The following is a 15,769-nucleotide window of genomic DNA, read 5'->3' as shown; positions in this document are numbered from 1 at the left end:
AGCTATGTCTGGAAAGGAGCTGGCATTTTGCTTTGGGCACACCTGCAAGCTGGGCACATATCGCATGTGTCCCAGTGAGTCACCTTGCAGAGTCAGAGCCCACTAAGCATACCTCAGGCTGCCAGGGTGTGCTGAGAATTGTCTCTGCAACTCAGATACATCCAAGTCCACTAGGAATTCTCCAGGAATTAATGGCTGCCTGATGCCCAGGAACCCCATGATTTTCTGTGATGCTCTGGGAGGGTATCTTCCCTGGTCAGAGACTCGAACCTCTGCCCCTTTGATTCAAGCCGCCTGTAATAGCGGGGACCTACTGTATTGGAAGGCTCAAAGGCAAATCTGGCATTCACATTCCATCACCTACCAGCAGCACCAACAGGAGCCATTAAGCTCCCTTCTCTGCCCCTCAGCTTGCCCCGAGCGTATGTAATGACCCTGACTGGTTATTATGTTTGTAGGCTGTTGTGAAACTCTAAGAAGAATCCAGTGAGATCATGTTTGGGAAAGCCATGTGCAAACCTAAATGATATGGATACCAGCAAAATTAGAAACTCCATCATGTAACTTTAGGCAGTATCTCTTTTTTTTCTGGTCTCAATTTTCTTGCCTGTAAAAGGAAGGGTTTGGGTTAGATTGGCATTCTCAGAGTGATGATTTATGAAAAAAAAAAAGTTCAGTGTTTAAATAAATCTGATAAAGGCTACACCTGTGACCCCCCTCCTGGCACGTCACAGCGCGCACTTGTGTATCAAAGGCTAGGAGAAGCCTGCAAGAAGCAAGCTATTTTGCTTTGCTTAACCTAGATTTTACTAATTTGACCATAAAACCTCGCTATTATGGTTATCATTATTCCTATCACAACTACTCTTACTGTTATGATGATTAATACCGACTACTGTGCATCATCTTTGGAAATAGCCAGCTGAGCAGATGCCTGGGATCTTTGCAGCTCTTGCAGACACAGATCCAAGACTGGCAGAGGAAGGGGTCTGTCAGGTCACATTCTGTCTCTGTGTTGTCCAGGTGCCTTCCTGATCCCGTATACACTGTTCCTCATCATCGCGGGGATGCCCCTGTTCTACATGGAGCTGGCTCTGGGACAGTACAACCGGGAGGGGGCTGCCACCGTATGGAAAATCTGCCCAATCTTCAAAGGTAAAGAAGGGGTGGGAGGAGGTTCATGGTTGTTCATAAAGGCTTCCCTGTTGCCCTGGGGAATCAGCTCCAGTGGTGAGATCTGAGTTAGACCACCTGTCATGTGGGACTCACACATATTAACAAGGTCAAGAGTGTCCACAATTCCAAAGCGTTCAGTGTGTTGGGAATAACATTAGCATAGAAGGTCTGGAAACCTGGGTTCCAATCCAGCTCTGCCTGCTGAGTGACCAGAGAGTCTGTTTCCTGCATGGGAAATTTTCACAGAAGTGTCAGAAGTACCCAGCACATAAACTGCTCTCTCCTTTTGCTACCATGGCAGACATGAGAAGTTGATTATGGATCTTTTGAGCTCAGCCAGAAAGCTGACTCAAAATCCTTAGTACGATAGCCACAACTAGTTGATTGCAGCTGAAATATAAGATGAGGCCTACTTGCATTTGGGACTAAGAACACATCTGCAGAAAGTAGCCAGAGCAACTGCTATTTCTTGACCCCTATACAGCTGGGAGTAGGGCATGGAGGAAGAGTTACTCTCTCCCAAGCACTGGTTGGAGAACTGGACACAGATGGCAGTGAGGGCCAGTGTGACTCCCATGGGCCTCTTCTCAGCGGGCATGCATCTCCTGAGTTCCTCCTGCATACTCAGTCCTGTGGGAGATACAGCTGGTACAAGAGTCTTAGAAGACAAGAGCACTACTTTTTTTTGTTGGTAATTGTCAGAAATTCAACTAAAACTGGCTTCAATATAAAAGAGAATTGACATTTGTTACAGTAAAGTCCGAAAATTGGCTTCAGGTATAGATAGATCCAGATACCCAAATAATGTTGTCTGAAATCTATCTCTCTTTTTGTGTCTCAGATCTGTTTTTTTCTGTTAGCATCAGTCTCAGGTACATTCTTCTCAAATACCTGCAAAGATGGCCATCAGCAACTTCAGGCTTAAATTTTACTAAGTTTAAATTTTACCTAAAGCAAGCAAGTGAACAAACAAAAACCCTTATAGATTCACAGCTCCTTAAAGGTCCCAGAGAAGATTCTCATTGGTTTAACTTGAATCACATGCCCATCTATTAACCAGTAATGGTGACTGTGGGGAAGCAGTGCTCTGATTGACCAGGCATACATCCCGTGATGGAGTAAGCGTGGGGATTAGCCTCACCCACACCTCACAGGCTAATCACAGCTTAAGGCTAATTCCTTAAAAAGTGATGTTGAGCAGACAAACAATACAACTACCCCAGACAAAAGCTATAGGACTAGCCCTAACGGAGCTTGTGATACTTTGAGGAACACGATACTGGCACCCGAACAGGTGGTTGGGAGTAGGACCCAGAAGGCACACGGGGTTTAAGTTCCTATCAGGGAGTGCTTGCATGCGTTTCCCCAGGAGCAGTTCGGAGACAAGGATTTAAGTGTAAGGAGTTAGCGTGGGAGGTGATCCTTAGGGAGCAGCAGCTGGGGATAAGGAAAGGGAGGCACTCACAAATCGTGTACACCAAGTCAGTGCCACCCTAGGCAGGGAGCTCAATCCCAGCAGGGGAGAATGTGAACACCCGTCAGTGCTATCCTTCCCAGGAGGCGAGGGAGCTGGATACTCACACTCCAGCTCCTAACATGGCTGCCCACCTGGGAGCAAGAAGGTCAATGGATGCGCAGAGGGGCTCCAGTGGAAACAGAGAGCTCTCGGGCAAAGGGACAGCAGGCACCTAGGGACTCTGACAATCTGCTGCAGCACGTTTCCCCAGTCCCCGGCCACGGACCAGTATCCGTGTGGTCTATGGCCTATTAGCAATGGGGCCACACAGCCGGAGGTGAGCAGCGGGTGAGTGAGTGAAGCTTCCTGTGTGTTTACAGCTGCTCCCCAGCACTGGTCTGAGTGCCTGAGCTGCGCCTCCTGTCAGCCCAGCTGCAGCGTTAGATTCGCATAGGAGTGCAAACCCTACTGGGAACTGCGCCTGCGAGAGGTCTAGGTTGTGTGCTCCTTATGAGACTCTCACTAATGCTTGATGACCTGAGGTGCAACAGTTTCATCCCGAAGCTATCCCCACCCCAAAATCTGTGGGAAAATTGTCTTCCATGAGACTGGTCCCTGGTGCCGAAAAGGCTGGGGACCGCTGTGCTACAGGAAACGAGAGGCGGAGGGAATGGGAACAGTGGTGGAACTGCCCCCAAGGAAAGGTGGCTGTGGGGCTGGGCCTGGGACACCCCTGCCTTATCCTGTGTCCCCCACCAGGCGTTGGCTATGCTGTCATCCTGATCGCCCTGTACGTTGGCTTCTACTACAACGTCATCATCGCCTGGTCACTCTACTACCTCTTCTCCTCCTTCACCCTCAACCTACCCTGGACCGACTGTGGCCACACCTGGAACAGCCCCAACTGTACCGACCCCAAGCTCCTCAATGGCTCCGTGCTTGGCAACCACACCAAGTACTCCAAGTACAAGTTCACGCCGGCAGCGGAGTTTTATGAGTAAGTCACAGACCGCTTGTGCTGGGCCTTTTGAGGCCAGTGCTGGGTATGGCCTGAGCCAAGCATTAAGGAAAGCCACAGACTAAGGAGACACATGCTGTCAGGATATTAATGTTTACTGAGCGGCCACAGGCCTGATGCTTGGTGAGGGGCTGAGGACACAGCCACAGTCGAGGCAGTTGGAGGAGGTTGTGTTCTGGCGCAGGAGAGTGGAGGAGGGCAAGAGAATACACAAGTAAACAGATAAGGGAGTGAGAATGTTCTAGAGAGTGTGTGTGCAACACTTTCTCGGGTGTGTAACTGCTCTTAAGGAACTGAAACCACATATGCAGGAAAAATCCATCATAGAGGGAAAAGAATGGTTGTGTGGGTAGTCAGGGAAGGCCTTTCTGAGGAGGTGACATAAGAACTGATGATGTCAGAGAAGGGAAGAGCTGCGGCTCAATGCAGGCGATGAGCTGTAGGTTGAACCCAAGTTAATCTGACGCTGAAGCTGTAATCTGACTCACCGTGGGCTGCAGTGCCCCTGAGGCTCCCATGAGAGAAAGTAGTCAGAGCTTGGACAAAACTCAAGAAGTAGGAAGCAGGCCAGCTGTATGCAGCTCTGGGAAGTTATTTGGACCGTGCGTGCATGAGAAGTACTGGCCCTTGGTGGAAGACAGAGTATCATTTTAAAAAAGAAACTTTTATGTTGAAATACTGTTAGACATAAAAAGCAGTAAGAATAGTGCATATACCCGTCACCCAGTCTCCCCTGATGTTGACACCTTACATAACCATGGTATGAGTTTGAAACCAGAAAATGAACACTGGCATACTGCTAGCTAACAAGCTGCAGACCTTACTTGAATTTCACCAGTTTTCACACTTGTGTTCTTTTCTGGTATTTAGTTGCCACGTTTCTTTGGTCTTCTCCAATCTGTTAATCTTTGCTCTTTCTTGATTTTCATGACCTTGACACTTGAAAAGTACTGGCCACGTGTTTTGTGAAATATCCCTCGATTTGGGTCTGTTTGTTGTTTTCTCATTTTTAGACTGCGATTATGCATTTTTGCAAGAATACCTTAGAAAAAATGCTGTGCCCTCATCAGTGCATTCTGTCACGGGGTGGGGGAGACATGCTGGCCTTGTCTTGTTACTTACGATGTTAACCTTGCACACTTGGTTAAAGTGGAGACTGCCAGCTTTCTCCTGTGCAGAGAAAGTGATTTTCCTTTTTTAAATAATAAGTGTCTTTTGGGAGCATACCTTGAGTTTATGCAAATACTTTGATTCTCATCATACTTTGTCCACATTTCTTGGCATTCACTGATGATTCTTGCAAGTAAGAACTATTACTATAGTGTTTATCTAGTTGTAATTTCCTATTTCCATCATTCCTTATTTTATTTTATTTTTTTATTTTTTGAGACACAGTCTCACTGTCACCCAGGCTGGAGTGCAGTGGTGTAATCTCAGCTCACTGCAACCTCTGCCTCCCAGGTCTAAGTGATTCTCCTGCCTCAGCCTCCTGAGTGGCTAGGATTACAAGTGTGCGCCACCACACCTAGCTAATTTTTATATTTTTAGTGAGACAGGGTTTCACCATGTGGGCCAGGCTGGTCAAACTCATGACCTCAGGTGATCCAGCCACCTCGGCCTCCGAAAATGCTGGGATTACAGGCATGAGCCACTGTGCCTGGTCTATCATTCCTACTAGATTAATTGATTGAAATTCTTCTGTAAGGACAAATTGTCCCTTCTCCCCTATTTATTTATTTGTTTATTGAATTATTCATTTATATCAGTATGGGCTCCTGGATATATATTTTATTCTGTGGTCTTAATCCATAACTATTATCATTGTTGTTATTATTATTATCTTATTTCAACTTTTATTTTAGATTCAGCGGTGCAGATGCAGGTTGTTACATGTGTACATTGCATGATGCTGAGGTCTGGGGTGTGATTAAAGCTGTCACCCAGGTAGTGAGCATAGTACCCAACAGGTAGTTTTTCAGCTCTTGTCCACCTCCTCCCTCCCTCCTCACTCTTGTTGTCTCCAGTGTCTACTGTCCCAGTTTTTATGTCGATGTGTACTCAACGTTTAGCTCTCACTTGTGAGTAACAACATGCAGTATTTGGTTTTCTGTTCCTGCATTAAATTGCTTAGGATAGTGGCTTCCAGCTATACTCATGTCCCTGCAAAGGACATGATTTTGTCCTTTTTATGGCTGCATAGTATTCCATGGTATATATGTACCATATTTACTTTTCTTTTCTTTTCTTTCCTTTTGTTTTTTTTGTTTTTGTTTTTGCTTTTCTTGAGACGGAGTCTCTCTCTGTCACCCAGGCTGGAGTGCAGTTTTGGCTCACTGCAACCTCCACCTCCTGGGTTCAAGTGATTCTCCTGCCTCAGCCTACTGAGTAGCTGGGGTTACAGGAACCTGCCACCACACCTGGCTAATTTTTGTATTTTTAGCAGAGATGGGGTTTCACCGTGTTGGCCAGGCTGGTCTCAAACCCCTGACCTCAAGTGATCTGCCAGCCTTGGCCTCCCAAAATGCTGGGATTACAGGCATCAGCTACTGTGCCTAGCCATCACACTTTCTTATCCAATTTGTCATTGATGGACACCTAGTCTGATGACACGTCTTCGCTATTTTGAGTAGTGCTGCAGTGAACATCCATGTGCAGGTGTCTTAGAATGATTCATCTTCCTTTGGGTAAATGCCCAGTAGTGGGATTGCTCAGTTGAATGGTAGTTCTATTTTTAGTTCTTTGAGAAATCTCCAAACTGCTTTTTATACTGGCTTAACTAATTTACATTCCCACTACAGTGTATAAGCATGCCCTTTTCGCTGCAGCCTCACCAGCATCTGTTATTTTTTATTTTTTTAATAATAGCTTTTCTGATGGGTGTGAAATCATAGCCATCATCATTTAATTTGTGGCTTCCCTGAGTCCTCTCAGCCTCTACTTCATCCATTTATGTCCTTGAGAAGGGCGATGACTGACTTGTTTTCAGCCACCTGATTTCAAATGTTTGCATAGCGCTATGTTTACACTGCAGCATCCATTATCTTCATTCCTCAGGCATAGGTCAGTTCCATTTTATCAATTCCTACACAAACATGCCAGCAGGTAAACAGAAAGTACCTGTTTCAAGCTGTGGGCCAGACAGATAGATTCCACCCAAACTCTACCCTCAGGGCGCTCATGGTCCAGAGCAGAGGTCTCCAAACTTTTCTGCATAACATCAGAGGGTAAATATCGACTTTGCAGACCACATATGTCCCTGTTGCGTGCTCTTTATTTTGCCTCTAAAAAGTAAAACCATTCTGAGCTCAGAGGTCATACCTAAACAGTCCACAGCTCAGATTTGGCCTTGGGGCCATGGTGTGCTGATTCCTGGCATAGTGCAAGATTTCCCAATATAGCCCCACCATGATAGAAATGGTCCATATCTGTACAATCCCCCACAGTGCCCACTTGCCACAGGTGGTTACTGAGCAGTTGAAATGTGGCTAGTGTGACTAGAGAGCTGTATTTCTAACTTAATTTATTTACCTTTAAATAGACCAATTTGGCTAGGGACTACTGTATTGAGCAGTACGAAAAAAGTGTGAAAAAAGACAAACTCACAAACAACAACATTTTGGGGTTCCTCTTCTTCATACCTATGGATTACCCAAGCCCAGGACCGGAGAATGAGTCCTAATTATCTGGAGACTGCGGTTATCCTAGGACCATCTCTTTCCCTGCCATGTTGGTGTAGCAGGGCCAAGGGGATTTCGTTTGGTTGAAAGTGACCTCTGGAAAGTCTACTGCCTCCTGAGGCTCAGGGGAGTCAGTGTTCTCAGGACCCAGGAAATACCCTCAATGGGCCACTGCAGAGAACTTGCTAAGCGTCCTGTACCTGCATCCACCTGTCTCCATTTATGATTCCCATGGAGTTCTAACAGGCATGTGCAAAAATTACGTGTTTGAGAATTTTTCTAGGAGAGGGTCCATAGCTGCCATGAAATTCTCAGATACCTCCCCAGCCCTCCCAGAGGATCTGAACCACTGCTGTCACTGAAAGCGAGCATCTGCTATAAGAAACCTGTCTTCCTCACCATCACATTAACAGCTAACCTCTTACCATATGTATGATGTTTTCTGTTAACTTCCTTGTATGTATTATTTTAATTTAAGCCTCACATCCACCTAATAAGGTTTCTGAACTCTTATCCTCATCACGGTCTTGGGGGGGCTTCATTTCACAGTTGAGACTGTGAAGTCCACAACCACACAACTATTACTGTACAGAGCCAAGATCTGGACCCAGGCAGTGTGCATTTGCAAAACTCTGACAATGAGCATCTCCTTCCATTTTGCACTGTAGGAGCTTACTTCTCCTCACTCTAACCCCAGCCCTGCCTCGCAGGTAAACTTCACAGCCTGTACCCTTAACCTCTGTGTTATATTGACCTCTAGCCATTACACGTTTGTTTTTATGCAGAAATATTGTCATGGTAACAAATCACATTTACCCAGCTTAGACTATATCCCAGCCATAGTACAAAGCGCCCTTTTTATGCTATATTTTAATCGTGACCCCTGTGGTCTAAAATTATTTTTATAAATGAGAAAACAGGCACAAATCAATAAGTGACTCGTTCAAGGTCATAGATGTTAGAAGTGGCATTAAAAGTCAGTTTGGACCCAGGCAGCCTATCTCTAAAGCCTAAGCTCTTAGCCCAGGGTTCTAAACCTTGACCGCACATCAGAATCACCTGGACAGCATGGATGCCTGGATTCTACATCCGAGATCTTGATTTCATTGGTCCAGGTACAACCAGGGCACAGAGATTTCCATCAGGAGCTCCTCGTGAAATTCTAACATCCAACGAACGTTGGAAGCCCCTGTTTAGTCATTGCACTCTCCTGTCTTGGAATAAGATTCCTGCTGGGGTCAGACGGACCTCTCTACAGTCTCACGTTATAGAAAATCTAGGGCCTCCTTCACGTTTCTTCTGAGGAGCACGGCCTCAGAAAATTCCAGACCCATCAGAGAGCTTGCAGGTGGAGGCTTTAGGCCTTCCTGTCTTATGAGCATGGTTTGGAGGGAGAGGTGGTAAAGAATGGTGGAGCAGAGGGTGCTGCCGACACACGTGATCACTTGCACACTTTCCCCCTCATCCTCCCATAAAGGACAAAGAGTGGTTTTTCTTTTTACTCTTGGCAACCCTTGTTTTATAAATTAAAAATGAAAAACGATAGCTTTGTTTCCAGTCTAATTAGCGTTTGATTCCTCTTCTGGTGTCTTAATGGTTAGTATGTCTGCCCCAGGAGAGACACCAGCAGGAGGGAGAGGTGAGATAGGTTTTGAGACCCCACTGACTTTAATTACAGCCCTGCGCTTCCTCCAGGTTCAGCAGTAAGATGAAAGTGGTGGGAAAAGATGGCATCCTTGTACACTGGGCTGAAGGGGTTTGGGGATGTAGGTAGAACAAAATGCAGGGCTTTTTTTTTTTTTTTTTTTTTTTTNTTTTGACGGAATCTCGCTCTGTCACCCAGTGGTACAATCTCAGCTCAATGCAGCCTTGACCTCCCAGGTTCAAGTGATCCTCCCACCTTAGCCTCCCAAGTAGCTGGGATTACAAGCATCCACCACCACGCCTGGCTATATTTTTTGTTATTTTTTGTAGAGATGGAGTTTCATCATGTTGCACAGGTTGGTCCTGAACTCCTGGGCTCAAGTGATCCACCCACCTCAGCCCCCCAAAGTGATGGGATTACGGCTATGAGCTGCCATGCCTGGCCTACAGGGCTTATTCTGCCCTACAGGTCTTCCCTCTTTATCCTCTCCTTAACCTTCCCTCCACTAACCCTGCAAACCTTCATAGCCACCATCAGCCAAGCACTGAGAATCTCCTCACACCCAAATCCCATTTAATCTTCACAGTTCATGGAGGTGGAAATTATTCCCATTTTACAGATAAGAAAGCAGAGGCTCAAGTTTTACATAAGTGGCAGAGCTGGGAGTACAGGGGCCTCTGCAGGTCGATAGGAGTTCTCACGCCGCTCTTTCTTGCCTGTAGCCTGCCTCTGTGCTTTGTAATACAGCACTGTCATCAGCTGCCTCTGGACTTTTAAAAATGGCATGTGGTCCCTTTGTCTAAATGTTTCTGCTTTAAAAATGTCCCCTCAACTCAGTTTGGGGACTCAGTGAGTGGGACTCCTAGTGCCCACCTTGAGGAAATAGAAAATTCTTCTCTTTCCCCCAACCTCCTGGTCAGTTTTGTTACCATCCTGTACTCATTTAGGCTGATGGACTGAGCATATCACTCAAGGAAACAAAACTGCTATTCTCTCCAGGCTCTGGGCCTGAAGCCAAGCAGCCCCACAGCTAAAAGAAACTCTGCAGCCCTGTAACTTTATCTGTAAAAGGACACCTTTAGTGAACATGTTCCTGGCAAGAGAAAACTTCCACCCCACGCCGGTCCCTGGTGAAGAAGAAAAGTCTCCCCCCAACCTCGTATTAATCCTCTGTGCTAAATATCAAGTGAGAAATTGAGCCTTTTTGGCGTGTAGACTTCAGAAAGTTTGGACATTACACAAAGATGATTCATTTTCGTTAAACTTCTGGAAAACTAAAACAGATTCAAGTTTCTTGTACTAATCCCCAAGGCTTGGCCCTGCTGGGGAGAGGGGGCTGGATTCTCATTGCTTTTCTTGGGCATAAGCTTGGGAGTCCAGATCTTTTCACTGATGAAATACCTAGACAACCTGTACAACCCTGAAAGTGGACTTTGAATGCATGGGGCATCAGCTGGGCCTGCTGGGGAGCATTTCAACCGTCAGATTGGACACCAGAGGCATTTTGACAAGTTTCAGGGCAAGTACAACTGATTCCATGCCTTTTTCCACCCATTATTTGGATAATCAAGTCAACCAAATGACAATTGGCACTATTCAACACCTGCCCCATAAAATCACAGGAAGAAGTGGAATTAAGCATCAGGTAGGGTCAATATATGCCTCTGGTTCTCTCTTTTTTTTTTTTTTTTTTTTTTGAGACAGGATCTTGCTCTGTCACTCAAGCTGGAGTGCAGTGACACAATCATGGCTCACTGCAGCCTCAACTTCCTAGGCTCAAGTGATCCTCCTGCCTCAGCCTCCCTAACAGGTGGGCCTACAGGCACGTCACCACACCCAGCTATTTTTTGCTTTTTTATTTATTTTATTTTTTCAGACAGTCTTGTTCTGTCGCCCAGGCTGGAATGCAGTGGCATGATCTCAGCTCACTGCGAGCTCATGCCTCCCGGATTCAAGCAATTTTCCTCCCTCAGCCTCCCGAGTAGCTGGGACTACAGGGACCCACCACCATGCCCATCTTATTTTTGTATTTTTAGTAGAGACAAGGTTTCACCATGCTAGCCAGACTGGTCTCAAACTCCTGACCTCAGGTGATCCACCTGCCTTGACCTCCCAAAATGCTGGGATTACAGGCGGGAGCCACGGCTGCACCTGACCTGACATCACTCTAATGCTCACCTAGGACTCTTCCCTATACGATACTTTTCTTTTTTTTGAGACAGAGTCTTGCTCTGTCGCCCACACTGGAGTGCAGTGGCCTTGTTTCACTGCAACATCTGCCTCCCAGGTTCAAGCGATTCTCCTGCATCAGCCTTCTGAGTAGCTGGGATTACAAGCACATGCCACCACGCCGGGCTAATTTTTTGTATTTTTAGTAGATACCGGGTTTCACCACATTGGTCAGGCTGGTCTCAATCACCTGCCTTTGTGATCCACCCACTTCGGCCTCCCGAAGTGTTGAGATTACAGGCATGAGCCACCACTCCCGGCCTTTTTTTTTTTTTTTTTTTTTTTTTTTTTTTTTTTTTTGGAGATGGAGTCATGCTCTGTCACCCAGACTGGAGTGTGGTGGCTCAATCTTGGCTTATTGCAGCCTCTGCCTCCTAAGTTCAAGCTATTCTCCTGCCTCAGCCTCCCGAGTAGCTGGGACTACAGGCACATGCCACCACACCCAGCTAATTTTTGCATTTTTAGTAGAGAGGGGGTTTCCCCATGTTGACCAGACTGATCTCAAACTCCTGATCTCAAGTGATCCATCCGCCTTGGCCTCCCAACGTGCTGGGAATGTAGGTGTGAGCCACCGCACCCAGCCTGGTTCTCTGTCTTTTTAAATATGTCCATTTCCTCTTCTTTTTCTGTCTCTCTCTCAGGACATAGGAGAGGGTTCTAAGTCAGGGGATCGTTCTGAGTTAGGACTAACAAGACGAGAAGTTTTCCAGGCAGACAAATTTGGCTGGGATGTTTTCTAGGCTGAAGGAACAGATGGTCCCAAGGCCCAGAGGCATGAATGCACCCTGTGACTGGGGACTGACAAGCAGCTCACCACCGCCAGGAGTGAAAGGCAGGGTGTGGCAAGGCTGGGGACGAACTTGGCATGGGATGGACTGTGGAAGGCCCCAGATTCGGAAAGACTTACATTGTTTTCCTCCAGACCAGGATTTCACAACCTCGATGATTTTGACATTTTGGGTTAGATGATTGTTTACTGGGGGACAGGGGTGCCCACTGTCCTGTGTATCTATGATGTTTAGCTGTTTAGCAGCATCCCTGGCCTCTCCCCTCTAGAAACCAGCAGTATCTCCCTCCTCTAACAAAAATGTAACAACCAAAAATGTCTCTCTAGACATGCCAAATGTCCCTGGAAGGCAGGGCAAAATTGCCTCCAGTAAGAGCCACTGTTTTAGGTGCTAAGTAGCCTCTGAGGCTTTGGAGGCAGGAGAGTAGCAAGATTAGGATAGTACACTTTGGATGGATGGTTCTCCAGTGGCACAGACAGTGGATTTAAGGGGGCTGACAGGAGGCAGAGAGACTGGGTTTGGGAGAGGGTGGGAGTCATTTTCAAAAGTCCTAGGACAGCGTATTAGTCAGGGCTCTCTAGAGGGACAAACTAATATGATATGTATCTCATATGAGTTTATTAAGGAGTATTATTGACTCACACAATCACGAGGTGAGGTCCCACTACAGGCTGTCTGCAAGCTGAGGAGCAAGGAAGCCAGTCCAAGTCCCAAAGCTGAAGAACTTGGAATTCAGTGTTCGAGGGCAGGAAGTATCCAGCACAGGAGAAAGATGTAAGCAGGAAGTCTAGTCTTTCCGTGTTCTTTTGCCTGCTTTTGTTCTGGCTGCACTGGCAGCTGATTAGATGGTGCCCACCCAGACTGAGGGTGAGTCTGCCTTTCCCAGTCCACTGACTTAAATGTTAATCTCCTTTGGCAACACCCTCTCAGACACACCCAGGAACAGTATTTTGCATCCTTCCAATCCAATCAAGTTGACACCCAATATTAACCATCACAGACAGAATGTGAGTCTGGCCTGGGATGGGGACAGTGTGGTGGGGGGTGGAGGGAGCAACCAAGAGACAGGAATAGCAGGGACCAGACATGGCAGCTGATTTCATGGGGAATATGATGCAGGGTGAGAGCTTAAGACCACAACAGCTGGCCTGGGAGCTGCAGGGATGGGAGCCATTCTGGGCAGGGGGCATTGGTCTTTGTAGACCTTGATGGCTCACCCAACTCTGCTCATTCATTCACGCACGCTCACATCCCCCCTCTCCATTGCTCCCTCTCCCACACCTGTGCACCTCCTGTCACCCCTCTGGCCAGCAGAGAAATCACCTGCCACCTTCACAGTGGAGTCTGCCCAGTTGACCCCATCTACTGTGTTTTCTGGGTACCCTTGGCTCCCTTGCTGACACCTGCTGCTCCTTGAAGCCTAGGACTCAACCATAATAATTATTCTAATTACCATTTGTTGGGCATTTCCTGGGTTCAGGGTATTATTATCTGACATTCTGTAACTCAGCCCTCATCAGAGCCCTTTTACTGAAAAGGGGAAGACTCGGCAATGAGGAATGCTTACACACACTACTTACTGTCCCCTTGCCTGTGAGCCCTAGGGGGCTGGAGCCATCACCTTCTTCTCCACAGCCATGCCACCAGCCCCCGGCACACTGCCTGGCTCAGAGCACAGGTGCAGAGAGAGTTTGTGGAATCAATGAAAGGATTCTGGTCACACAGGAACTGGTGGTAGGGGTAGGGTGAGAACCCAGGTTTGTCTGACCCCAGAGCCCGGACAATTTCTGTGCAAAATTTTCCATTTTCCTTCACATTCTTTCAAACAACAGACATCTTTTTTGCTTGGATGAATGATAAAAGAGTAGATAAAACAGCATCGCTGATCACCTTCAGCCTTTCTTTCATCTGCCTGGAAACAAATTTAAATTCCTACACAAGGTTAAGCTAAGTAAGTTTCCAGACTCAGGGTGTATGTTTTCCTTACAAGCCTGGGATCTTCCCACATCATTCGTGATGCTTCCTGCAAAGGCTGTCATCTGCCTCTGGCGGACAGTCAATTGATTTTATCCACTGCAGGTGTGTACAATTTTGCCGTTAATGTGTGTTTTGGTATTAAAGCCACTTTCTAGGGAAGGACGATATATTAAGCTGTTTGCCTCTAACATTGTAGTATAAATCTATTTGTTTTGTTTTGTTTTTGAGGTGAAGTCTTGCTCTGTTGCCTCGGCTGGAGTGCAATGACGAGATCTCCACTCTCTGCAAACTCTGCCTCCTGGGTTCAAGCAATTTCTGTGCTTTAGTCTCCTAAGTAGCTGAGATTACAGGCATGCACCACCACACCCAGCTAATTCTTATATTTTTAGTAGAGACGGTGTTTCGCCATATTGGTCAGCCTGGTCTTGAACTCCTGACCTCAGGTGATCCACCTGCCTCGGCCTCCCAAAGTGCTGGGATTACAGGCATGAGCCACCATGCCTGGCTGTAAAATTAAGCTGCTGCTTTCTGAATGGACCTCTAGCTGAGCACAAAGACCTATAGAATGAGACAGGGAAGTTAAGTTTCCATACGGGAAAAGGCATCATTGCCCTGGGCGGAATGAAAGATCTGAGCAAAAGGGTTAGAAATTTGCCGCAAGTGAGGGGAGGAGTTGCTAAGAGAAAAAGTGAGAGTATGTGGGAGACTGACCCTCCTTCCTTCCTGGTTCTCCTTGGGGTGGTCCTGGGATCTCATTTTCTGTTTTTTCTTCCTTTTTTTCTTTGAGACAGTCTTGCTCTTATCCCCCAGGCTGGAGTGCAATGGCGTGATCTCCCTCACTGCAACCTCCACCTCCCCGGTTCAAGCGATTCTCCTGCCTCAGCCTTCCAAGTAGCTGAGACTACAGGCACATGCCACCACGCCCAGCTAATTTTTTGTATTTTTAGTAGAGACTCATGTTAGCCAGGATGGTCTCAATCTTCTGACCCTGTGATCTGCTCACCTCGGCCTCCCAAAGTGCTGGTATTAGGGATCTCATTTTCTATAGTATAGGGATTGTTGGGTTTAGCAATAAAGGTTGAGAGCATTTATCTGTTTCTAATGCAACAATCTCCCATGAGCTAACAGGTTTAACTGCCAGTCCTGGGCTTAGCACTGTAGACCAGGAATGGTTAATTCACTCCTCATCCTGGAAGACCCTTGCATACAGCTAGCCTTGACCTTGCGGAACAGGCAGGCTCTCCTAGCAATCGAGTCAAGAGCCACAGGAACTGCAAGAGTTGAAAGATTCCTATCAAGGGTGATCACAGGGGGACTCCCAGGAGACGTGACACTGGACTTGGGCTTTGAAGCGTGTTGGGCAATGTGCAGCTGATTGTTGTCTCTGAGTGTGAGGCACAGAGGAGAACCCAGTGGGAACTCATTCGGGGGCACCCTGCAGCTCCCTTGAACCTCCCAACACATGTCATGCTTTATTGTGAATTTGCATTTAGTGTTGCCTCCCATGCTACAGTACATGCCCACCAAGGCAAGGTCAGGACAGTGCATGAGCAGTTCCTGCATGTATCTGAGGCCCAGATGGGCTGGATCACAGCAGGCCTTCAGTGAGGAATGAATAATTTGGGTGCAGAGAAAATATGCGAAGTTGTTCCAAGTTCTGCTTGCTTTGCCTTGCAAGGGTGCAGAATGGTCAGGGAAACCCCTCTCCACTGGGACCTGCACTACTGTTTCTTCAGTCATTTTATTTGACCTTTCCTTAGCTCCTAACCAACTTTGATTACATTCTCATTAGCAAACAGTCAT

The 15,769-nt window shown here is 46.8% G+C and overlaps 1 protein-coding gene across 2 annotated transcripts in view; it reads left to right on the top strand.

Annotated features, from left to right (window-relative positions):
* Positions 1 to 15,769, top strand: part of SLC6A2 (solute carrier family 6 member 2) — a 51,450-nt gene that overhangs the window by 12,117 nt on the left and 23,564 nt on the right. For both annotated transcript variants that reach the window (XM_017530065.2, XM_017530067.2), the window contains exons 2-3: positions 1,024 to 1,155; positions 3,392 to 3,629. In XM_017530065.2, coding sequence (XP_017385554.1) covers positions 1,024 to 1,155; positions 3,392 to 3,629 — 370 coding nt within the window. The remainder of the gene's footprint in view (positions 1 to 1,023; positions 1,156 to 3,391; positions 3,630 to 15,769) is intronic.

Source organism: Cebus imitator, unplaced genomic scaffold (assembly GCF_001604975.1).
Source record: "Cebus imitator isolate Cc_AM_T3 unplaced genomic scaffold, Cebus_imitator-1.0 Scaffold63, whole genome shotgun sequence".
Taxonomy (NCBI): domain Eukaryota; kingdom Metazoa; phylum Chordata; class Mammalia; order Primates; family Cebidae; genus Cebus; species Cebus imitator.
The sequence above is the reverse complement of the archived record's forward strand: the minus strand, read 5'-3'. Positions and strand labels throughout refer to the sequence as shown.